Source organism: Aethalodelphis obliquidens, unplaced genomic scaffold, assembly GCF_003676395.1.
Source record: "Aethalodelphis obliquidens isolate GAN/ISIS:26980383/991018 unplaced genomic scaffold, ASM367639v1 scaffold1, whole genome shotgun sequence".
Taxonomy (NCBI): domain Eukaryota; kingdom Metazoa; phylum Chordata; class Mammalia; order Artiodactyla; family Delphinidae; genus Aethalodelphis; species Aethalodelphis obliquidens.
In genome coordinates, this window is record NW_020837945.1 from 38,669,075 (window position 1) to 38,696,021 (window position 26,947).

General features: G+C 34.0%; 1 protein-coding gene across 1 annotated transcript in view; it reads left to right on the forward strand.

Annotated features, from left to right (window-relative positions):
- CADM2 (cell adhesion molecule 2) overlaps positions 1–26,947 on the forward strand; it is a 166,736-nt gene that overhangs the window by 62,841 nt on the left and 76,948 nt on the right. The window contains exons 4-5 of the mRNA XM_027102693.1: positions 3,469–3,559; positions 24,449–24,627. Coding sequence (XP_026958494.1) covers positions 3,469–3,559; positions 24,449–24,627 — 270 coding nt within the window. The remainder of the gene's footprint in view (positions 1–3,468; positions 3,560–24,448; positions 24,628–26,947) is intronic.

Below are 26,947 nucleotides of genomic sequence, written 5' to 3' on the forward strand. Positions count from 1 at the left end.
AAAAGCTGATATGGTGGAGGCCATTCACTTTTGCGGTAGACTAAATGAAAGAAAGGTTGTGGAGATATAAAAAAGCAACGAGTAGATTTCAAAATTATTTAGGAAATAAGTCAACCAAACTTGATGATTAATTAATTGATTGATTATAGAAAAGATAAGGGAACAGGAGGTGTCTGCTGTATGTAGCTGGATAGAGGCTGGTGGTATTTATAGAACTAGAAATTGCTGGAAGAAGAACATATCAGGGGAGAATGTGTCAGTCAGTGGGAGACTCTGAGTTCCTTTTGGACATACTGAGTGTACCATGTCTTTTCAACATCCAACTGGACATGTCAAATAGGCGTTGCATATACATGAGTGTAGCTTGTGGTACAGAACTGCTCTAGGATATAAACCTGGGAGTGGTTAATGAGTAGATAGAAACTGCAGAGATGGGTGTGGCTAAAAGGTCCTAGAGAATTATGTGAGAACAGATTGTGAATCCCATTCTTGGTGACCTCAATACTTAAAGGTTAAATACAAGAAGACAACCCAACAGAATATGAGAAAGAGTAGCCAGAGATATATGTCGAATCAGATATATGTGTATCTATCAGTGTGTGTGTGTGTTTGTGAGGGGTGGGAGGGTTGAGTGTTAAAAAAAAAAAAAACCTAGGGAAGATAATTCTTAGGAACAAAGACTAAACAACATATTGAGTAATTCAGAAATAAAATAACAGTATTGTATTATATGACTTGATTTTGGTAACCTAGAGGTCTTCCTAAAAGTTTCACAGAAATACATGCTAAGCATATTATCTGCTTTTGCACTTGCTTATAATTCAAATTCTGTGTTCTGGATCTAAAGGGAATGCTGAACCATGCTTCAGGGGACCATATGTTATATAAATTCTCACCTCTAATAAATTACTTGAACAGGCAGAACTGTGTATTTTACTTCACTGAGGCAGATACTGAGGGTGACTTGCCCATATCCCTTTGGCACACACCATTTCTGTGCACCGAGTAGACCAGGGGTGCCAGGGAAATAACACCTGCATCCCCACCCCAGCAATCCTCAACCGAACACCAATGAGTATTGGTCAATATTCCCTAAATACTCCTCTCCCTTGCCCATCAAGCGAGGTGACTCAGAGGCAAGCCCTACATTGTCTGAGTTCCACAGCAGGATTGCATGCAGCTGCCCACAGGGTAATCTGCTCAATAACACACGCTTGATTGACTTCCTTCCCTTCCTATCTCACTTCCCAGTGCTCCCTGTGGTCACTCCCCATAAAAGAAATATCTCAGGGTCTGTTTGTAAGGATTCTATATTTGTCAGGGTTCTATAGAGAAGAAGAACTAATGGGATTTGTTACAAAGGTGCAGATTCCAAGATCTGCAGGCTGAGTCTGCAGGCTAGAGACCCAGAAGAGCTGATGACTTAGTTTTAGTCTGAGTCTAAAGGCCTGAGAAACCAGAAGAGATGATGTTATAGTTCCAGTCTGAAAGTCAGCAGGCTCAAGACCCAGATGTTTCAGTTTGATCTGAAGACAGGAAAAAGGCTGATGTGCCAGCTCAGTTGCCATCAGACAGGAATACTCTCCTATTTGTGTGAGGGTCAGCCTTTTGTTCTATTCAGGCCTTCAACTTATCAGATAAGCCTCACCCATCTTAGGGAGAGGAATCTGCTTTACTCAGTCCACTGATTTAAATGTTAATCGTTTCCCAAAACACTCTTACTAGAATTCCCCAAATAATGAATTTTGGACCAAATATCTGGGTACCGCATAGTGTAGTCAAGTTGACATGTAAAATTAATCATCACAGATAAACAACACAACTCTCTTCCCCAACATCACACTTTTCTGATCTTTCTTCTGCCACCTTTTTCTCTAGAATTGAAGCTTTATTTTCTATGTCAGGATGAAATTAAATTTTGCTGTATGTATATATGGTCAAAATTTAGAAGATGATAGCCCTCATTTTCCCAGAATCATTCTGGTTCACACTTGTTATTCTATATAATTAATATTTTCTCTTCACTTTTAAAAGTGTTCTACTTGGAAGACAAAATTATATGATCATCATGTTAACTGATTCCATAAATGTGATGATGGTAATGAAATTAGTGAAGTATATTTCAATCCTTTATTAAATTATTTTTTTCTACTGGTTAAAAATATGACAATATATGTCATATTTCTTCAAATTAATTTTTCTTCCTGGGTTATTTTATACTACAATTTTTTACCATGATGTACATGGAATGCCTATTTGTAAATGGGATATTATTGTTGATTATCTTGAATGTATTTTTTTCTTTAAAGGATTGAGAAAGAATGCATTTGAAAAGTATAAATAATTTATAAGTGGGATACAAGGCCTTCCACAGGATCTTGTTTATTGTTCTATATATGACAAATCTGCATAATATTTTCCTGAAATAAGATAACTAAACTAAAAATTATACAATTGATTGATACTTATTTAATTGGCTTCAAAGTCAGAGAATGACTATAACCTCAGGGTAGTTCAGTTCTTCTATCACAACTAAGGGAAGGGTGAGAATAATTGTGACCCCCCCCCACCCGCCCCGGAGCATTCAGAGCCTATTTTGTTTATTGTTGAGGATATGGAAACAAGAGGAGGAGACAGTTCCATGTTGACTGCGAGCCACACAAAACCAGCACTAGCAAGGTGTCATAAACGAATGAGCCTGTTTACACTGTCTCTGTTTTTAGTTTATTTTCCAGTTTTTCTATGTAATATGTATCTCTGTGTTGATTAAAGAATATTACATGGCATAAAATTAGAAATATAAATGTCTCAAAGTATTTTTGCATCTTCTTCCACAACGGATAATTTTATTGTTAAATGGAAATAACTTCATAACAATTATGTTGTAGCATATATAACAAAATGTTAACTTTTAATAACATTCTAAATAACTATTTCGGATGATTTGCTAACTGTGCTTTAAAGCAAACAGCATGTGCTAAATGCAGCATTACTGCATTTTCAAAAAGATTCTGTATAATGCTTGTGAGACAGTAGTTGATCTCAAGTTCTTTGTGGGTTCCTTATTGTGAGTCCCTGGTATTCCTGCAACAATGAAAGTGTTGTTATTCAAATGCACATAAACGTATTCAGTCCATAATAATAGTATGCATAGCCATCTATAAATAGGTGAAGAAACAATTGTATGAAATGCTTGATATTCCTCTGAACCACTTTTTGCAATTTCACTTTTAAATTCAGATTTCAGAAATAATACCACAGTGGTGCTCATAAGATATTCAGATATTTTTGTAAGCTTTTCCTGGACAGGATGGTAGCTTCTTAAAATTGCAGACCCTTTTTCACTAAATCTATATAAATATACACAATTGTATACATATATACAATTACAAGAAATGGCCTGAACATATATATAGTTTTATATGTGTGTAATGACCTTTTTTAATATTACTTTTTCTTTTCTCCTAGATACACCATCAGTTAAGATTATACCATCCACTCCTTTTCCACAAGAAGGACAGCCTTTAATTTTGACTTGTGAATCCAAAGGAAAACCACTGTAAGTGATTTAATGAGCAATACAATTTTTTACTTTTCTTGTATCCTGCTTTGATTGCAGTCTTTAACTGCAGAAATCCACTATTTTTGTCTTTTCTTGGTGGGCAAAGTGATCTCAGAACAGAAACCCCCCTGAACCATGTCTTCATTAAGTGTTTGTGGAAGATTGGTCTTGTAGTTTGTCATCTAGTGAAGTTTCTGGGGAGGCTTCCAACTGTGATTTTTTTGTTCTTTTTCTTTCTTTCTTTCTTTTTTTTTCCTACTAAGATATTTCAACCTGAAAGGAGTATAGGCTTAATCAGTCACTGTTTTTACATCATCAGATTGTAGAAGTTACACATGCTGAACTTCTCTCATGAAAAACTTTGAAAATATTGAATCCTCAAAATATGCCCAAGGTTTAAAGTTACATGCGAAATCATTTTCCTAAGGGGGATCAAATCTACACCTCTAGTGTAGCCCCTGAGACATAATTTGTGAATGTGATATGTTTGGAGGTAGTGTGAATGAAAAGGGTCACAGACTCCACATTTTCTATTATAAAGAGATTTCATTGTTAGAATGATGAGTTCTAACATCATTTCAACCCTAAAATTTTACTTTTTGACATTCATGTTTATAAACAGCTAACTCATAGAAAATCTATATTTAATAGAAAATTCAAGTATGGAGTATCCAAATAAGGATTATTTCATTGGAAATGATTTGATCTTTCTATAGTAGCATTCTACGTGGAGCTGAAAGTCACTTATTTGATCTTTTTAGAAGCTTCCAATTGATTTGCATTTCTGTTTAAATTTTAATGGGAGGCATTTAATTGTTCTCTATACATAATTATATGGGATAGCTTTTGAGCAAATCAAATTTAATTACTAAAAAATTGTTTCTAATAACATTTGTTATTTAAGTGTAGATTTCATATTATCACATGAGGAATTTTTCTCTAGTAATTTTAATACAGAAGCCTGAAATTTCAACTTCCTTAATTGTATTGTCTTATACTTTTTAACACACTAAGTGAACTCATACTTTATCACCGTATTGTTATTTTAGAACTGTTCTCTCTTCCAGTAATTATTTTCTAGAGATTTAAAATATACTGACTTAAAGAGCATTTTGTAAATTTTTTCTATCTTTTAAGAAACATTTAAGGCATTTTAGACCTTGAAAGGAGCAAATTTTTTCAAAGTAGCTTTACTACATATATCCTGTACAATTCACTTTTATAGTTCTTACCCTCTGATAAGTTTAAGTTGCTTATAGAAAACATTTTTCAACTGCAGTGCGCTATCAAAATGTGACAGTGCATTTCAGTACTACAGTTTCAACAGAGCTTTGGCTGTAAGATCTGTACTTTAACTAAGAAAGAAGTGTAATAGACTCTAGTCAGCTTTAGACATACTTAAATCCAGTTTCTTTCCTCCCGATGTTGTATATCTAATACCAGCGCTTCTTTCCTAACTTTCCCTTCTATTTCCACTCCTGTTCCCTTTGCTTATTATTTTCCAACTCTGTCTGTTCCTCTTTCCCCACCCCCCACCCCGCCCTTAGCTTCCATTTCTCCTTATAACCTCAGAGGTCAGTGTTTGGAGATATGATAAAGTATCAGGGAATAGCAAAGGATTTTTGCTTTTACCTTCTCTCCATAGTTCTGCCCCAAAGTACATATGTGTACAATTTACACATTTAAATGAGGTGAAGATGGGAAATATAATATATAGAATGCTTGGGAGTAAATACATTCCAGCTCAAATAGCATCTAATTACCTATCAAAGATCTTCTCTTTGATTCCATATCCACTCTCACTATCCACATTTTTTTTTTTTTTTGGTGAGTACTTAGATTGTGATCTATGTAATTAGCTATTTAAGTAGTCCATTTCCCTCAGCTCAGATTCGGTTGAATAGATATGCCTTATTGTGGTCTCTGTTTCAGTTACCTAGAAATAAACTTGGATATGCAATAATCCTCTGCACTGCCGATGAATGAAAAACACAATCTCTTATTTATTTATGTTATTTAAGAATACAAAGGTTCCAGAAGTTTAAGAAATAGAAAACGTCACCTTTCTCAGAAGGATCCTGATTAGTATCACTTTGCTATAGGTAATGGAAATAAAAAGGCTCCTTGTTTTACAGAAAGGAAAACCAAAGCTCAGTATTAACTGACTTTCCTTATTCATCCAGATTTAAAATGGATGAGTCAGGATGTAAACTTAGTTCAATCATTGCCCAAAGATTACATTCCTTCAGCTATTTTTCTGCTACTTCAATTGCTGAGTCTAAATTGTCACCTATGTTGGCCAATGTCACTTTTGAAAAATTAGGATGGGCCCTACAATAACGTGCAGCACTGAAATCGAAGCTCTGGATGCTTGAAGGTGAAGAACTGGGTAGTCTCAAGACACATTTTAGTGCTGCTGTTCTCTTCTATCAGGCTTTCTGCTGTATTTGCCCTTTCTGGCAACTTGCCAAATTCCTACCAAGCTGACTATTTTTAGCATGAGTTTACAGCCATATAGAATATCCTCTAATTAGTATAGTATCCTCTGGCAATTCACTCATAAGCTCCAGAAGGGTTAAAATTATTATTTTCTATCTTTATCATTATAGATCATAATGTTATATTCTATGTGCTATGGTCCACAAGTAAATATACATTAACTTATTCTCTTGTATTCTCATTCCGAACTCTCTTTTTACCATTTTCTTTCCTTGTAGACCTCCAGGCCATTGACATTAAAGGTATAGCCAACTTCTTTGACTCATTTTTGCCTTTAGACCACTGCTTCTTTTATGCCCTTCCTAATTATCTTAAAATCCACTCTTCTGCATTTTCAAAGTAACTATCATTTCCAATAAATGAAGACATTAACCTCTTTAAAGACAGTCTCAGTTCTAGCCTCTCTAGTTTATATTTGATCTCCAACAGTGCCAGTTGAGGCAGATAGGACAAATAAAACAAGGGAAGACTGAAAAGAAATCATTGGATTTTCCCAGAAGGAAATTTTACTGATCATAAAGAAAACAAGTCTCACTAGAGCAAAGAGAACAGAACACAAATTGAAATGGATTAATCAGAGAGTTAGTAAGTGGTGGGGAAGTAAAGAAAACAGGAAGGACACCCATTTCAGAAAATGAATCATGAAAAGTGGAAAAGGAATGAGAAAAGAAAGTTATGTCAAACAGAAGTTTTAAAACAAAAAATAGTAGAGAGGCTGTCCAAATTTTAAGATAGGATCAAAAAAGCCTGTAAAGAGTGGGAGTAAAAATGAAGTATGTGATATCACATTTACCCAACAGGTAGGTTTGAATTTCCTATTTTACTCTGGTAATCACCGTCAAAGTTCTCCATTGTTTTGCTGCTATTACACCTGATTCCCCATTTTGTTATTTTGGAATCACGGAGAAGCAATACTGTCTTAGCTTCTAATTGACTCCTGAAACACCCGATTTCTATTATCCTTACCAATTACCCGAGCCCCCTTTGATGAGAAGGTGAGAATCAGAAGTGGATAACAGGTATATGATTTCTTTACATTTTGTAGCTGACATATCATTTCCTTAATCCGTGATCAAATATTGTTTTTTTAAAAATGTTTGACCAATATATGATTTCCTAAAGTATGAGTTATCCATGGTTATTAGGCAAGTTAATAGTAGAAAAAAATAGCACCACTATCTTTTGTATAAATCACAAAATGATGGTGTGACTCAACTCATACTGAGACTCATGTTCCTAACCTGGCCTCCTATATGTTAATATTGTTTTTCTTGTTCTAAATGTGAGGGCCACAGTGACTGTTTATAAACAATCATGCCTTATTTGCCTGCTTTGGATTGAAGCCTTTTGCTGTTTTCCTGTGGAACAGCTGCATAGCTTGGGCCAGGACCAAATTGTTCCACTTGACATTACTGTAGAGGAATTCTATTCTTTCCTTAAAAGAGAGATTACCGTACATGTCTGTCTATTGTTTTAATTTTAGTTTAAAGTGAGGACCAAGCTAATGCCAGCCACTTTTCTTTAAAGTTCCCAGAATTTTTGCAACCTTCTTCTTTCTTTGGCTGAATTTCCAGACAGCTTTCAGGAAGCAGCATTCTCCGCTTATAGAAGTAGAGGGGGGAAAAAGCTGTTATATTACATTAATGTTATGACCTTAAAAGGTGTGGGATTGCCCCCCACATGCTATAGCTAAAGAATCATCATTCATTTTAATCAAATGTTTAACACTTTGTAAATTTACTTCACAAAAGCAATGTGACATTTTCAGTCAAATGAATGTATATTTGGTATTTATTCTATAAAAGAAAATAATTATAGTCATTGCTAAATTTTTCTGTATACCTGGCATTATGTTTATGTTGTAGTTATTATTTTACCTCTGGTAACCACACTTTTTCTTATGAATTTGGGATGAATCTAGTATACATAATTGCATTGCACATAACATCGCTATTCTGAATAAGAAGCAAGATTTTAATCTTTAGGAAAACAGATCACATATCATATAATAACTAGTGAGGTGTTTTAGAGGAACACTTACACATCCATTTTCAAAATGATCTAGAATTTAAGAAGAAATCCGATAAAAACACACTGATGCATTTTCCTATTAGCATAATAGAGATTAAAAAATGAGATGCAAATGAAGGCAAAACAGTTTTCTCAGCCTAATATGTACCTTTTTACAAATCACAGGTTATTTACTAATTGTCATATAACCCAATCACAGCCAGAAGAAATGACAAAACAAACAGGAGTTAAAGAAGGCAAGTAATCCAGAGTGAAATGTCTTAGCCCAAAACAGAGGAAAATATGAATTTGTCAACAGAAAAACAGTGCAGAAGGCTGCAAATAATAAAATAGTTTATTTGGGCTCTTAAGAATTGCAATTCAGGAGACACAGATTCTGGTTAAACCAAAAGAGTGTTCAAGGGAAGAGAAAGAGTCAGGGGCTTATAAAGACAAAAAGCCACAAGGCTGTTAAAAGTTGCCTAGTGAGAATTGTGATTGACGTGAATCAGGAAATATTTGTCCTTGAGGAATCCTGTGTTATTTTAGGGTAGTCCAGTAAGTAGACAGGCTGCCACAAGTTATTTTAGGGTATGGGCCCAATAATTATCTTGAGTTTCTGGCAGATGATCTAGATGTCTTAAGTAGGACAATAAGAGATCAAAAGGTTAGATTCTATTCAGGCTGAGATGGGCATAAGTCATACTTTGTAATAGCCTCCTGGCTCCATTTTAGGGAACTCTCTTAGCAATATAGACTCCATTTTGATTTTCCTTTCACAAATTTTGGGAAAAAGAATATGATCTACAATGATGGCAATTTTATATGATTTGACTTAATGCCTAGTAGATGTTAATTACACAGTATTGTCTCTCTCCTGCCATCTGCGCTATAGAAAGTCATCTAATTAATCGTCAAGGTCTGTGTTTATGTTCAGATATACTATCTAAGCTGTCATGCTCTGGGGCAGAAAAAGCTGTGTGGTGCAGTAGAAAGAGAAATAAAAGTAGCTTTGAATTATAAATCCGTAGATATCTGTGGCCTGAGTGGTCTTGAGTAAGTCACGTAACCACACCAAAATGTTTTTTTAATTAATAAACTTTATTTTTTAGAGAGTTTTAGGTTCACGGTGAAATTGAGTGGAAAGTACAGGGTTCCCATATACCCTTTGTTCCTACTCATGTCCAACATCCCCCACTATTGACGTCCCTCACAACAGTGGTATATTCATTACAATGAACCTATACGGACCTATCATTTTCACCCCAAAGTCCACAGTTTACCAGTGTTAAGTATACCAAGTAGTTTTTATTCTCTAAAATTAGAAAATAAAACCTAGTAAACAAATTGTTTTAAATATTAATGAAAATATATATGCCATTTCTGCCTCCAAGTAATTTCATAATAAATAATAACCATGAGGATAAGTTATTATTTTGTCAAAAAATTACAAACAGTGTGTCTCACCAAGTTTTAAACTCAGAAGTCTTAATTACATATTTAATACACATGCTGATATTGGGCTACTATGGCAACGCTGGGAACTGAGTTACTATCTCAGATTTCTTCCATGGCTCTGAAATTCAAGGTTCTAAGCAGAATAAACACATTCTAGGACAACGGTTTGTGACTTTCCGAAGCATGTTTGAACAGCAAAGGAATCCAAACTAAAGTCATGGCAAAACTGGCAGGGCAACATGGCTATTTTTGTTGAGGTTAAATAGTAATAATGAGCTGTAGAGAAGAGGGACAGAGGCATGAACCCTTGTCAGGGGGTAAAATGTAATATAGCTAGAAGTGGAAAAGTTCTGAGACATAGGAATAGCCCCTCCATACTGTTAAGGTAGAAAAAAAATTTAGAACAATTGGAAGGACTGGAAAGGGTAGAGAATGAGTTCTGGTTCCACAAATGTGGAAAAGGCAACATTGTAAAGGAGTTCAGCTGGAATGAAATAGAGATTAACCAGGTAGCTAGTTTTGACAGAAAGCCAAAGCAAGAGCTCTAGAGAAACCAGAACTAAGTGAATAGCATGGTTCATGAGTGGTTGAGAATCCAGAGTCTGTGATGTATAAGGCCTCATTTTGGCATAGGTTTCAAGTTCACTCATGCTAGTCTTATTTTAACCACACAACTATCCTGTTGTAAAAGGTTTACAAAGACTCTTATAATTGTTTTCATTTTGTAGATAAGGACAATAAGTCTTGTGGAGGTCATATGACCTTTTCTAGTCACTCAGTTGATAAATGGTAGATTACAAAAACACTTTTTAAAAATTTTAACAACTCTGATCGTTATGTTTTCTTATTTACATAGTGTTTTTAGTTCTCCTATCATATTGACTTTTCACAATAACCCAGAGAAGTTGGCAAGAATGAGAAAATACTTATAAACTTTTAGGAATGCCCATATTTTAACTAAATAATTATAAAAGGTTATCAGTTATGAATCAAACCTGTATTAGCATACCTAAATAGTATCTAAAGAATTTCTAAATATATCTAAATAGTTCTGATTATTAAATATATTTGTTTTTAAAAAGCTAATTATATTATATTCTTAATTTGATATGTTTGAGAAGATTAAGACTGCAGGTTATAACTACAAAGCAATACCTGCAAACGTAATACCAATGTAATGAAATACAATGCACAGCCTTAGAGGGTAAATAGAATAAGCCGGAAGTTCAAAGTGAACACTCCCCCAAAGTATGTCTTTCTTGCTAAATACTACGCTTAATATGTCACCAAAAAAATTGGTGGAATAAACATAATGAGGGGACAGACCTACTATATACATACTCTCACAAAGTCAGTCCTTGGATGATAAAAGTTACAGAGCATTTAGATTTTTTCCCCCCTTGTGTTCTGATCTCTAGAGAGATATAAAGTTGTCTCAATTAATTAATTAAAGGCATTGTAGTCAGTTTTTTCTAAAGTGTTTTCAAAGGAATAATATTGGGAAATTCACTCCAAGTTTTCATAATTAAAAAAAATATATCCATGTGCTGTCCTTTTCATACAAGTTTCTCTTCTGAGGCCCATATGGTCTTTTGCTTCCATCTCATGGCTTCAAAATTTAATCCCATGTTGACTTTCTGGAAACACACAAGTGGTTATCTTGGAAATGAGACCGAATATATTTGGTTTAGTTTTTGAAACAAGAAGCTGACTCTCGGTAATCTCCACTGCTGTTATTTAGGCTGGGCATCTGTGGTGTGTTGGGCACTCAATCATTTTCAGTTAAATGTGCCTATGTCTTGTGAAAGTCCCATAAGAGCTTGCAGAATCATGATTATAGATCCAAAGAGGAAATGTACTTCTTGAACATTTCCAGGTAAGCAATTTTCTTGCAACAAAACCCCAATTATTTTGTAAATGTTCAGTGGGAAACTCTAACACTAAAATGTCTCAATATGTTTAAGACATTGTGGAGTGATAATGTCATATCCTTGATTAGATTTTAAGATGTGTACTTTTGGGCTCATGGATTTTAAAATCTCTGTTTCTTTTTAATATATTAATTATGAGATTACATCTAAGCATTTTACTCTTTATTTAAAGATCTGTAAACATTCATTTGTGTTTATATAAAAACAGTCATCAAAATGGTAATTGTAGGAAATGTGCAGAAACAAAAATCACTCTTAACATGTAAAAGAGCTGAAATATCATACTTCATCCTTGATTAAAGAACATGTTAACCTATTGCTCAACAAGTGCCATTCAGTAAGATTCGTTTTTTCTCTTTGCAATTTTTTTCCATAATACATGTCCTAACGTTAGAGCTAGTATCCTTCTGGTGATCACCATTCAACTTACTGAGAAGTGTGTCATTTTGTGCTTGTGGTAAATAATTTGATTATCATTTTTGCAAATATATGGAGAGAACAAACTGTGGAAAAAAAAATTCAGAATCACTGGAGATATTTAGTATTATTTCAATTAATGGTGAAACTGAGAAAATTTTTATACCTTGGAAAGCCATTTATTCAAACAATCTAAAGAAATTTTCTTGCATTATATGTGTTTTTACAAAGTGTGGTATATATTGATTCACTTTTCTAGATATAACCTCAATCATACAGGAACCCCTAAACTTCAAAGTTTGAAAAAAATTTAAACAGCAGTGTCCCAAGTTGTAGAAAATATGAACATTTACAAATGTTTCCAGTTAGAATGAGTAGAATATGTCAGTGATTGTTGATGGCCTTAAAGCCCAACTCTTTCAAATTCAAAGTACTGGAAATATCTGGGATGCTTCAAGGAAAGGAGAAAGAAGAGAGAGACAGAGAAAATAAAAAAGACAGGAGAAAAGAACAGCAACTCTTGTGACTTGTGACCAGCAGATTTCTCTAGAATGGTGAGCTGTGATGGATTTCAGCACCACCACTCAAAATTACAAGTACAGAGATGAATATAGTGAGGTGACCATCGAGAAGAAAGATTAAGGACTTCCCTGGTGGCACAGTGGTTGAGAGTCCTCCTGCCAATGCAGGAGACACGGGTTCGTGCCCCGGTCCGGGAAGATCCCACATGCCGCGGAGCGGCTGGGCCCGTGAGCCATGGCCGCTAGGCCTGTGCGTCCGGAGCCTGTGCTCTGCAGCAGGAGAGGCCACAACAGTGAGAGGCCCGCGTACCGCATTAAAAAAAAAAAAAAAAAAAGAAGCAAGATTAAAAATATAATAGCTTTCCAGTATAGGGACAAAAAGACCTAGAGGCCACAGGAGCTCTCACTGTGGGTCACAAATGCAGTGTTTTTCAAATAGCTGGTTGTGGCTTTTAATGAGTCATCAGATTAATTTGAAAAACCGTTTTTAAAAAACAAAAATAAAATGGAAAAATAATAGAATAAGAAAGGAAGGAAGAAAAAGAAAGAAGATGTTACAGTACATTAGAAAGAGCAAGCTTTTATTTCCTGTGTGTATATGTTTGTGCATTGTGTAAAGCTGTAAAATATATCTTTTCCTGTAGGTCGCATTTCAAAAGATTTGAAAATTGTTACATTAACACCAACTGTGGTGAAGCTGGATCTTGGGGACATTCAGGAAAAGAACATGCTAAATCCTAATCACTTCAGTTTCTCTAAAACTGTCACTACACAAAAATGTATGTTCAAACTGAGGAGATCTTAGCTCCAAAAAAACAGTTGAATGGCACTAAGTATGTTCTGTTTAATAATGCAGAAAAGTTTGATCCTTTGAGAAGGATTTCATCCAAATGATTAAAATATACTTGCAAATGTTTTAAGCTTAAATTTCAATTATCTTCAGCATTTACTTACATGAAGCATTTAATTCCCCAGCTACCAGATAAATGACGTGCACTTTACTTTTACTTTTCCAAGACCATTGGTTTAATATTAGAAAAGAAAGAAGTCGTGGAACAGAAACAGTTCTATAATGGGGACACAGTGTTTAACATAAGTATTAGCTCTTATAAGGTTAGTTAGCACAATTTTATAGTAGTGAAAGTAATGGATTGTAAAGTAACTCTTATATGGAGAATAGGACCCTGTCATTGCAATGTGCCCTTGAACTGAATGGTTTTCAGGCATTTGACTGATTAGGATGCTTGTAGATACATTTTATATGGTATCAAATTGTCCTTATAATGTACACAGGTTGATAAGGTGGAAATTCTGAGAAACTCAGACTCATAAGTTATTGACTTGAAAAACATGAAAATGTTCCAAAGTCTATCTTAGTCAAAGGAGGTTTCAAGGAGTCCCTAAGTTTCAAAGAAATTGAAAACAATATTTTCTTAAGACATTATTTTTTAAAATATCATAGAGATTTTGAGGTTAATGTACATACAAAGAGGGAATTATTATTGCTTGGATGAGGGAATGAATGTTTACTCAAGATTTCTTGATATTTTAACCAGGAGTTAATATTCCGTGTTTACCAAAGGGAAAAAAAATGTTAAGTGTAGATAAGACATGGGTAATTGTTTTGCTTTAGCACAAAGTCCTTGAGAGATTAGCTTAAGCATTTGTCACAATCTTGAATATTTTTTCTTCCTGCTAAAATCTGTCACTCCTTCAGGATCATAGCAATCTTATCTTTTCTGGGGATAATCTTTTATTTCTTGTGCCACAAAGCATCTGGAATTATACAGTTTGTAGTATGAATGTTTTGTTTTTCAAAAATGTTAAAATAGGGCTTCCCTGGTGGCGCAGTGGTTGAGAGTCTGCCTGCCAATGCAGGGGACACGGGTTCGTGCCCCGGTCCGGGAAGATCCCACATGCCGCGGAGTGGCTGGGCCCGTGAGCCATGGCCGCTGAGCCTGCGCGTCCGGAGCCTGTGCTCCGCAACGGGAGAGGCCACAGCAGTGAGAGGCCCGTGTAACGCAAAAAAAAAAAAAAAAAAAAAATGTTAAAATAATTATCAATGAACACTACCTTATCAGTAAAAAGTGGTCCAGGATTTCACAGGCACTCTAAAAGGTGCCATTATTTTCAAGTCTCTAAAGGCACTTACCTCTTGCATATAGTTTATTTTCTATTTCTACTACAAGTTTCTAAACTTGTAGGCAAGAAGTACCTTAAAAAGTCAGAATCAAGTAGCATATGCTCAGATTATTCAGGGTAGAAGAAATTCATTTCTCATTTTCTATTGAGATTTTAAATCTAATGATGAAGTTAACATTGATTTTATTGTCCCATCTGAATCTAATCTTTAATGTAATGAGACTCCTCCTACTTGACACTATACTAGTGCAATAGTTGATTTCAGGAATTTACCTGAGTAGATAAATTCAGAATCAGACTTTCATCTTGCAATTTAATGGAATAGGTAGGCTTGATTTCCCGCTTCAAACTGACTTCATTTATCACTGCATTAAACACCTTTGACCCTATCAGGCAGAAGTACTGATGGTGATATTTGAGTAGGGGCTTTCATTGTTGAGACTTTCAACAGGAATCACTGGGATTCTCAAACTGCAAATAGAAGGGAAAAAATCATTGCTTTTCATAAAAAGAATTTTTCAAGTATAGGAAATATCTATTCTGAGCAAAGACTAACCCTTAAGAATTATGTGGACATAGCAAGAGACTGAAGAACACATCCAGAAGCCACTAAAATCAGAAGGGAGTGGAGACCAATGAGGAAAAAAAGCTAAGGAACTATTTCACTCTTTCTCTCTCTCTTACACACACAAATACACAAAGACATATTTATTAAATGAAATACAAATAACTGCAACAGGCTAGAAACACAATGGAAAATTATATACATTAAAGAGTAGTTAAATTTTCTTCACCTGGATAATTTCTTCAAGTCTCCTTTTCCTTTTTTTCCCTCTTCGCTTACTGTATCATTCCAGCCCTAAATATTTGAAATATCAGGACAGAGCCAACTTCATAAATGATGATACCAGCTGTATCAAAATACAGATTATGCAAAAATAGTTATTCTAAATATTGTGTTAAAGAGCTATAGGGGGCAGAAATGTGTACATATAATCATATATTTTAAACATTTATGAAAATACATGGGGCACATTTCCACATATCAGAAAAGCAAAACTTTTGTTTTTTGGCCGCATTGGGTCTTCGTTGTTGCGTGTGGGCTTTCTCTAGTTGCGGCAAGCAGGGGCTACTCTTCATTGCGGTGGCTTATCTTGTTGCAGAGCACAGGCTTTAGGCACGTGGGCTTCAGTAATTGTGGCATGCGGGCTCAGTAATTGGGGCTCGCGGGCTCAATAGTTGTGACGCACAGTCTTAGTTGCTCTGCAGAAAGTGGGATCTTCCCAGACCAGGGATTGAACCCTTGTCCCCTGCATTGGCAGGCAGATTCTTAACCACTGCGCCACCAGGGAAGCCCCAATATGTGTTTCTTTATTTTCTTCTAGCACTTGAATTTAGAGTTTCTTAAACTGAAATCATCAACTTTTCCTTTCCACTGTATCTCAGTTTGTTTCCACCCTGGTTTATGTTTTGTTTGTTTGTCATTTGGTTGGTTAGTTGGTTGGTCTTGCATTGTTATTTTTTCCTATTCAGGACTAAGATTGTGTTCATACAGACTAGACTCCATAAGGAGAGTTTCTCCTCTGTTTTCACTAACACCATACATTTTCTAGCTCCAAAAAGTTATGTTTACTTTCCCAAGAGCTCTTCTATTATATTCTATTATTCTGTGCTTGCCTTTATTATTACTCCAACTTCATGTAAATCTTTGTTTTCTCTCTTCAGAACTCTATATATGGTCTCTTCATTGAATTTTTCTTTTTCAGGTATTTCACATTGGTATACTTAAAGGAAACTCTGCTCAGAAATATTTACTTCTCAAAAGAGTTAGTAAAGCATTTTTATTTTTCAGGAAAGTCTGGATTTTTCCACCTGATACTCAAGGCCAGGGTTGAGTGCCAGGCTAAAAAACGTACAGGTTTAAATGTACAGGTTTTTGTTTTTACCCCCCACCTCTCTATTCCAAACTTTTTCATTTCTTTGCCTTTGTTCATCCTCCTCTTTATGACCAGAATGTTCCCTACCATATTTCATTCTGTATTCCATATTAACGGCATCATCAGTCTTCTGGTCTAATAGTAAAATAATACTTTTTCATGTTCAGATTCATGTCCTAAAAACTTTGTCTCGGGGGCTTCCCTGGTGGTGCAGTGGTTGAGAGTCCGCCTACTTAGGCAGGGGGCACGGGTTCGTGTCCTGGTCTGGGAAGATCCCACATGCTGCGGCGCGGCTGGGCCCATGAGCCATGGCCACTGAGCCTGCGCGTCCAGAGCCTGTGCTCCGTAATGGGAGAGGCCACAACAGTGAGAGGCCCGTCTACTGCAAAAAAAAACAACAAAACAAAACAAAACAACTTTGTCTCGGACTAAGCTTCTTATGAGCATATTTGGTCCTGTTCCTTAATATCAACTTACATCTTGGCTTTTGATTTTATTACCCCCAGCTCAGTTATCACATCAAATACTTTTAACTTTGCCCTTTCCTAATTTGTTATCTTAGCCAATAACACTATCACCTAGTAACCTTATACTCTTTCCAGGCATTCACCATGTTTAAATTCATCTATTGAACAATACAGCCTCTGGAAGGCAAGCATCCTAACCAGGATTCTGACTCCTCTTGAGCTGTCATCTTCCATTTCTACTGCTCAAAATCCTGCCATAATTAGAGAGATGAGTCAAAAGTTATATCTCTCATAAAGCCTGTTGCAATGTTCCTAATGCAGATATGATGAATCTTTATGATTTTTTATAACTCATTTATGCCACTTACCATATCCTGCCAAGTGTTATATTTGATTAGACATATTTTATGTAAACTATTAAAGTATAATATCTCAGAGAACAGATATTATTTTAGTTTTCCTATGTCCCTTATAATTCTTGGTTCAAAACTTGCACTGATTTGTTTATAGATACTTGTTAGATAATAATTGTGTAACCTTATGAAGTATCTAGTCAAGAATATATAGGTATACTTTAATTAACAGCAACAACAAAAATGTTTATTGATCTCTTACCTGTCTTAAGATGTAAGTGTAAGAGTAGGACATTTTCTGGTAATTAAACCCATCGAGACTCATTGAAGATTACTCTACTATAAAACGTTTCTGAAGTTTTGTTTTCCCTTAAGCAAAACTATACGTATAAAGACAGACACATAAATGTTTCATTGATTATGTTTTAAAACAAACCTCAATTGTGATAAGTAAAACATTCAAAGTTAACTTGGCTAATAGTAAAAGTTATTTGATGTTTTAAGAATTGCTGCCATGAAAAGTATAAAATCAATATCAGAATAAAAGGAAAACAAATTTCATTATAATTAAGTTACACAACAATCAAATCTGAGGAAAAATCACAGTTTGTATGTATTCTCCAAGGGCCTAGATCAATATTTTTACAATAATTAAGAATATACCTTTCAATATATATAGAAAGTTACTTACAAACTATGTTCAGAAACATCTCGTTTGATCCTCAATAACAAAATAATCCTTTATGTATCTTTAAATTTGAAATGATCAACATAATAAATAACTCCACAAGTAATCCCTTTCAGTCTCTTTCTGCTTATCTACCATATCCTTTGCTTCCAACTGAGACTCATTACAAAATTATGTTTTGAATTGGTTTCACGGCTTTGAGAAAGGCTACTCTTTGAACTTCCTTTGTATTTGTATTTAAATTTTAAAAAAGGAGCAAGCAACCCCAGCTTCTTTTTTCCTATTTTCCTTTTTTATTCTTCCTCACTTGATTGAAAAAGTTTGGACTGTGGTTTATGGATACAATATCCATCTACCCAATGGAGATTGCCTAGGCTAGATTTCTCTCAGAATCCTCCCTATGGGAACCCAATAAAATTAAAATTCTGCACTTGAAACCAATTTCAAACCCACTTTTCAATTAATTTTCATTTAAGTTCTCTCCCTCCATTTCTCTAAAAATTTGATAACATGAATGCTGAGCTTTTATATACAGACTCTGCAGTATAATTTCTTGATTTAAAAGTTTGCTTAAAGCAGAAAAAGGAATCAAGATGTTTACATAACTCCCACCACCTTCTTTCACTTTAGAGTAAAAATATTATAAGAAATAAAGGGGAATTAGGCTTTAAAAAAATCTCCTGAGTATTGAAGCTTCAATCACATCTACTGCCACCCATGGAATTTCTAAACTGAAATAAATGCAGTAGTCATCTTCATGTGCCATATAAGGCCCCAAGTTATTAAATATAAGTTCATGCTTTGTCTTATATTAAAGGAAATGTAAGATATATGTAATTGTAGTATGCAATTTCTTTCTTTTTCCTTTGAGCCAGAACAAGATGTTTACTTGAATGCTATTACAGTGACTTATTTTTTTCTTTTATCTAGAAAAAGTAACTTAATTTTCACAGGATTAATTTTAGAATTAGAACCCAACATGTACTGTGCTTATTGAAGGAAAAGACATTGCAGAACTCAAGGGGGATATAGCCATTTGGGAAAAGGAAGATACTGGAGAGTGTATCCATTCCAAAATTTGGAAGACCTTTTACTCTTGTCCACTTTGTAAGGATACTAGGAGAATTCTTTCCTTAGGAGATCTGTATTGTGGGACTGATATTTCTATAACTAAACTGCTGCTTCTTTATTCTTCTCAAGCATGAGCCTAAAAGGGAAAATGGGAGCTATGAAGGCAAAGCTCACCAATAGTCTCATCAATAGGTATTCTCATCAATACCTAGGGAGTGAATGATTCCATATACAGTTGGAAGAATTAGAGGGATTATTACTGTGTCATGACTTTACAGAATAAATGCCCTAATGACTAACTCAGGAGTTTCAGTGGATATTAGTAATTATGTTTATATCTAGTTCAAATAGTAAATAAACTGGTAGTCTGAGAAAGTTGTGGCAATTCTTTCCAACACTAATTTATAAATAAGGAATTGTTAAAGATATCAGAGATTCTCCTATTAGATATCTACAAAACAGTGAGTCAATAAAAGTTTTTTAAAAGTCTGTTAAGATAAAAACAGCTTCACCAAGATGTTAGAATACAAGAGAATAAAGATACAAGCATATTTGGTTCCTTTTTTCACTTTTATTTTCTTGTTGTTTTTTGCTTACCCTAGGAAGAAACTGCTACACAAATATTTTTAGGTACCTAAGAAAACAAAATATCTTTTTCAGCCTTATAGATTTGGTAACAAACATAAATTTAATTTCATCTCATTCAGAAGATTTTCTACTTTTAGTTGAAAATTAATTGCTTTGAAGGGGCAACTCTCTGGATTGGCTATCTTAATATTCTTGCTGTAGAGTTATACAGTATTATCTCATGCCTGATGCTGTGTCACTGTCCTCTAATTCCTGGTGTCTGGCTCCTACTCTTTTTCAGCCTTATCACGTAGAAACTGTAGACTGGAACCACTTTTTAAATGATCTCCTTTGGTTGCCTGAATAGCAGGGAAGATTTTTATTCATTTGCAGCAAGAAACTCAATCATTCTAGGTTCCAATTAGAGAAAGCCTAGGGGCCCTCTTTATTAAGATGAAACACAAATTGTATCAAGACTTGCTAAACCAGTTAATATTTTTATGGTTAAGCTTATTTTATTAAGAAGCTTGAACATTTTAAGTACTAATTGGAATATGTGTAGGCTATCTTTAATCGATGTGTAAACTCTAACCTCCATTTTGTTAAAATTGCATCTTACGGTGCTACCATTTTTTGCCACCTTGAAGATTTATCATTCAGAGTACAATCAAGAATGCTGCAATGTTCGGTGTCAGGAGTGACTTATACTGCTGTAATCTCCTGTTAACCATTTCATTTTTGCAGGTGTTTGTTCATTATTTCCTAAAAGAGAGAATTGTTATTTTAGAAAAAAGTTTTTTAAATACTGGCAACTTGAATAATTTTTCTAGATCTTTAACTTCATTTCTATACACAAAATTTTAAATATATATCTAAATTTAATTACATATTTACAGAGCCATGTGCTTTAAGATATGATTTAAAGTTTATGAACACTAACAGAGAAAAAATTGACAGTTTAGATTTGGGGAGTATAATTTTATGTATGGAAATGTATAGATATTTGCATATAATTATATCTGTGTGTTTAAATTCCAACTTATATATGAAGAAATATTGCCTCTTAATATAATAAAATACTTCTATTAAGCAGTATTTTAAGGATGAATTTTCTGAAATTCAAATTATCCTTAATGTAACTGTTATCTTAATGTTGGCCTTATGTGGCTTTGTAGAAAGGATGCAATTTCTAATTATTTCACTTACATGTAGTTAATCATAGTTTTATTGTGCCTGCTTTTTTGTTTAAAGAATTTTAAGGATGTCTATGGTTCAAGATTATCCAGTCTATCAGTTTTAAAATAAGAATTAGTAAATTCACATAACAACAAGCAAATGAGGAATATATGAAGAAAGTTGAGAAGTATTAATGGTTTGACTTTTATTAAAGATGCTATCAGAATGAGTTGTCTATATAATTGGATGATATAAATTATTGTATTATTCTAATGTTTTTAGATGACAAACTTTTACTAAAAAACTAAGTGACTTTTTTTACCATACTGCTGATCTACTTATTTTGATACAATTTACAATATTTATTATTATTTGGTTCACAACTTTTATTTCTTTTACAAAATTTTGTCAGAAAAAAATACATATTCTTCATCTTAGAAAAGCTGTGATAGTCATAGACACCACTTATCAAAACCTATGTTCTAATTGTATTCACGACAACAAAGCATAAGTTCAACGTTTTCACCAAAATAAACAAATAATTAAAGCTTTTTTGAAAATAATTTATAATGGTAAGATAAAATCATGTTTAAATTTAAAAATTTTGACATAGAAGAACTAGGAAAATATTCCTCATGTTAGAACACAAGGGGTAGTGGGAAAAGCATTGACTATGGATTCAGACCAGGGTTTGAATACATCTCTAATCTTCTATATTATTATCTGCATTATATTTTTAAAAGTGATACTCACCATGTTCTTACGAGGATTATAGTAAATCTACGTAAAGTAACTAGGACATTGTCAACACATGGTGATAGATACTAATAACCATTCTTATCATTAACAATTACATAAGACTGAACTCTTTGAAGACAGAAATTCATGATTCATTTATCCTTTCTTCCCTGAAAGCAGATTTTGAGAATTGTTTGCAAGTATTTGATTGAAGGAGAACTGTCAGTTTCTATGAGTTCAGTTTTTTCTTAGATTCCACATATAAGTGAAGTCATATAGTATCCGTCTTTCTCTGTCTGACTTTTCCACTTAGCATAATGCCCTCAAGGTCCATCCATATTGTCACAAATGGCAGGATTTCCTTCTTTTTTTTAATGACTGAATAGTATTCCATTACATTTGGAATTTATTTTCTTTATCCATTCATTTGTAAATGGACACTTAGGTCGTTACCATGTCTTGGCTATTGTAAATAGTGCTAAAATGGATATGGGTGCAGATACCTTTTTGAAACAATGATTTTTCCCCCCTTTGGATATATACCCACAAGTAGAATCACTGGACCATATGGTAATTCTATTTTTAATTTTTTGAGGAACCTCCATACTGTTCTCCATAGTGGCTGCACCAATTTACATTCCCACCACCAGTGTAGGAGAGTTCCCTTTTCTCCACACCCTCCCCAACAGTTATTACTTCTTGTCCTTTAGAAGGCAGCCATTCTAACAGGTATAAGTGTTATCTCATTGTGGTTTTGATTTTCATTTCCCTGGCTGTTAGTGATGTTGCACATCTCTTCATGTACCTGTTGTCCATTTGTATATCTCCTTTGTAAAAAATGTCTATTCAGATTATCTGTTTTTAATCAGGGTTTTTTGCTGCTGACTTGTATGAGCTCTTTCTTTATTTTGGATATTTACCCCTTATCTTATTTACCCAGACATAATATTTGCAAATAATTTTCTCATTTCATAGGCTGCCTTTTCATTTTTTAAGTTGTTTCTTTTGCTGTGCTGAAGCTTTTTAATTTAACGTGGTCCCACTTGTTTATTTTTGCTTTTGTTGTCTTTGCTTTTGGTGTTAAACCTGAAAAATCATCACCAAGACCAATGCCAAGGAGCTTCTTTCCTGTTTTACATTTTCAGGTCTTACATTCAAGTTTTTAATCCATTTTGAGCTGATGTCTATGTATAACGTAAAATAGGGGCCCAGCTTTATTCTTTTGTGTGTGGCACTTCAGTTTTCCCTGCACTATTTATTGAAGAGACTGTCCTTTCCCCTATTGTGTATTCTTACCTCCTTTGTCAAAAATTAATTGACCGTATATTCATGGGTTTATTTTTGAGCCTTCTATTCCGTTTATCTATGTGTCTATATTTTTGCCAATATCATACTCTTTTAAGTACTATATCTTTGAAATATCATTTGAAATCAGGAAGTGTGAAACCCCCAGCTTTTTCCTTCTTTCTCAAGATTGCTTGCCTATTTGGGGCCTTTTGTTGTTGCATACAAATTTTAGGATTGTTTGTTCTTTTTATGTGAAAAATGCCATTGGAATTTTGATAGGGATTGCATTGAATTTGTAGATTGCTTTGGGTAGTATAGACATTTAATATTAATTCTTTCAATCTATGAGCAAAGACCATCTTTCCATTTATTTGACCTCTTCAGTTTCTTTCATTAATGTCTTATAGTTTTCAGTGTACAGATCTTTCACCCCCTTGGTTACATTTTTTTCTAAGTATTCTATTCTTTTTGATGCAATTATAAAATAGATTTTCTTAATTTCTGTTTCTGATATTTCATTGTTGGTGTATAGAAATTCAATTGATTTTTGTCTATTGATTTTGTGTCTTGTAACTTTACTGAATTCATTTATTAGTTTTAAGAGCTTTTTAGTGGAATTTTTAGGGTTTTCTTTATATGCTATCATATCATCTGCAAATGAAGACAGTTTTACTTCTTCCTTTCCAGTTTGGTTACCAGTTATTTATTTTCCTGCTTAATTGCTCTGTCTAGGACTTCCAGTAAAATGTTGAATAAAAGTGGCCAGAGGCAGGGGTGGGGGATAGGGGAAATGGGTGAAGGTGGTCAAAAGATACAAAATTCAAGTTTTAAGTTCTGAGGATATAATGTATAGTATGCCAACTATAGTTAATAATACTGGATTGTATATTTTAAAGTTGTTAAGAGAGTAGATCTTAAAAGTTCTCATCACAAGAAAAAAAAGTAACTATGTGAGGTGATGGATGTTCACTAAACTTATTGTGGTAATCATGTGGCAACATTTACATATATCAAATCATTATGTTCTGCACCTTAAACTAGTGCAGTGTTGTGTGTCAGTTATATCTCGGTAAAGCTAAGGAAAAAAGAAAAGAAAAGAGATAACTTGCAGAAAAAAAAAACCTCTAGAGGGATGAGAAAGCAGGAAAGGTAAGGGGGAGAAATTTCAGGTGGTTTCAGGCAAAGCTGTGCCCCCACAATGGTGGCCCCAAATGCAAAGGTATAATTCCAGATACCTCTGTGGAAGGCTGCTCCAGTAGCCCACAGGCAATCCTCCAGAGAGCAGCAGGTATGAGACATTTAGCCACAGAATCTGGGCCGCAGGACCTATCTATCAGTGACTATCTATGACTATCACTATCACTATCAGTGACTACTATAGTGACTCAACTAATTAGCTCCTTAATACATGTCTGCTTAGTTAAGGAGAATAGAATAAAATTATAATTGCCATACCTCCAAAATCTTCTGAGTAAGTGCATTATGATTCTTTTGGTACCTTATAGAAGTTAGCACATAGTTATCCATGAAATGAGTGTTAAGTATTTATAAATTGCTTAATTAATTCACAGAATATGTAACATTTCATATGTTTTTTGTTTATATGCATGTTTAAATCCAATAGGCCAGAACCTGTTTTGTGGACAAAGGATGGCGGAGAATTACCAGATCCTGACCGAATGGTTGTGAGTGGTAGGGAGCTAAACATTCTTTTCCTCAACAAAACGGATAATGGTACATATCGATGTGAAGCCACAAATACCATTGGCCAAAGCAGTGCAGAGTATGTTCTCATTGTACATGGTGAGTACCTTTTGACATTATTATACATGCAAGAATGACCTGAAAAACTGCTTAAATTTATCAAAATCTTTAGAATAATAAACAAATTTAAATGGGTTTTCTTTTTCTTCCACAAGGACTTCTCATAAGTGTAAATATCTTCATGATCCACAATTAATATGTTTCAAGTCAAACTAATAAAATAAAATTACAGCCTATACTCAAAATAAAATTTATATTTGTGAAAGATTTTTTAATTATAAATATACTGTATAATATTTGGTGGTGAATAGTAAATCATATTAATGGTTTTCTTTACGTTTTATGCTTTAAATTATAAATCAGAATCATGAAAACAATATTTTCCCTGAGTTAATTTTGGTAGTATTATCATAAAAATATGCTTTATAATCACTATTACTAGTTTTACAAAGAGAGATAGCATGTAATCGAGATGTAGCAAAGACAGAGGTGTACAATACTAGTGAAAACTGTACTAATTTCTTATGAACAATAATTTGAAACACCCACAGACATTTTTTTCTCCTCTGCAATAATCTCACAATTTGAGTAAATATAGGAAAATGGCAAAAAGACATGCCAATACCCAAGATTAAAAAGAATCTATGTTTTTCCTAAACTCCAAAAGCCAGGACATGGGTTGTTCATGAGGTAGCTTTAACATATTGTTAGACGAAGATGAACTTTTCTGAAATCGATAAATATCACAATGAACAAAATTAGTCAGGTTTCTTTATTACAAGACTTCTCAGAGTTTATTTATAGGGTACAATGTGAATCTCCAAGAGAAAAAAGCATTAGAGAATGTAAGATTTTTCTCATATAGTTCACCAAGAAAACTTTTTTTAAGACTAATGTTGTGTTCTACACAATATTACAGTATTTGAATGAGTACTGTGTAAAAATTACACAATGCTGTAATAAATCCAATGGATCTTAGAAATCCTGAAGGGAGTACATTTATTTGAAATCTTTCTCATGAACCTAAGTATAAAATAACTGTAAGAAGCATGGGTTAATTTTATACCTTTCCAAAAAGGAATTTGGGGGATAAAGTCTAATTCTTTGTAAAGGGATTTAATTTTAGGGGAAAAATAATCCCATTTGTGTTTTTTTCCAAGATGTTTACTTTTTTATGATACAGGCCAAAATTGGAGAAAGAATAATGTATTAAATCAATTTACAACTTTATTTTCAAATTGCCTTAGTGTCTACCATTTCTCAGTTCTTAATAACACTTTTGTTCTTGAAGGCAAACAAAGTCTTGCATTGAATAGACTTTCCACATATAAACATCTTGAAGATAACAGAGCTGAGAGAGTAATTTCTAGTATCTCATGAATTGTGCAAATTCCAGCTTTTGGGAAAGATCAGCCTAATCAAATTAGACTGATAAATTGGAATTAAATGTAGTAACCCCCTGTAGATAAACCCTACCAGGCTCACTGCCAGAGAGAATATAACAACCACTGAGTGTGTCAAGAAGATAAGTTAGATCCTTAGAACAGGATCCAGGAATAGCTTTCAGTTCGTGCTGACCTGGATGTTTAGGTCTTGCAGTCACGGAAATGAAGTCTGATTCACCCTCAACTTGATAAGCGCTTGTCTCACCTAACAGTTTTGGAACCTGGGGCATGTTGCATAGCATGTCACATTGTGTTGAAAGCAATATGACATAAAAATATAGAGAATTAGAAGGGAAGTGACAGAAAAAATAATATACTTAGATGAAAAGTATGTTATTTGTTTTTTTAAAGTAATTCAAGTGGGGAAAATTCATATGTTTTCTCAGTGTTTGCAAGCTAGCCAACAGCATGATTTCCTAAATAGCCAAGCTACCTTTAGGTAGTTGGCAGTTGACATATTTCTAATAGATACTTTTCTGAGCACTTTGTAAGAAGTCATTTTTGGCTTTGCTTTTTGAACTACAATTCATCAAAAGCACCCCATAGATTAGTGCTATTCATGCTACTAGATAAATTGCTGTGAAGTTCAACAGTGGTTTACCTAGGATTATTGACACAAGTAATGAGAGGCTCGATGAAACAGTGAAACCATATTACACTGTGTTTAAAAAGGGCTCCAATTGGGTTCATTACAAAATAAAGGGTTTTTTTTTCCTCCTTTGCGCACAGGGTATAATGTTTCATTAGTCACTGGTTGTATAAATATAAAAAGCTACTCTCTTCTGTTAATGGTTTGGCTGTTTCAAAACCCAACTAAATGGTGAAATTTGAGTGGTATTTCAATCTATAATGAATGCTGTATGCATTTCGGAATTAAGTGATAAGTGATCATTTGTGAGAACTTTACACTTTTA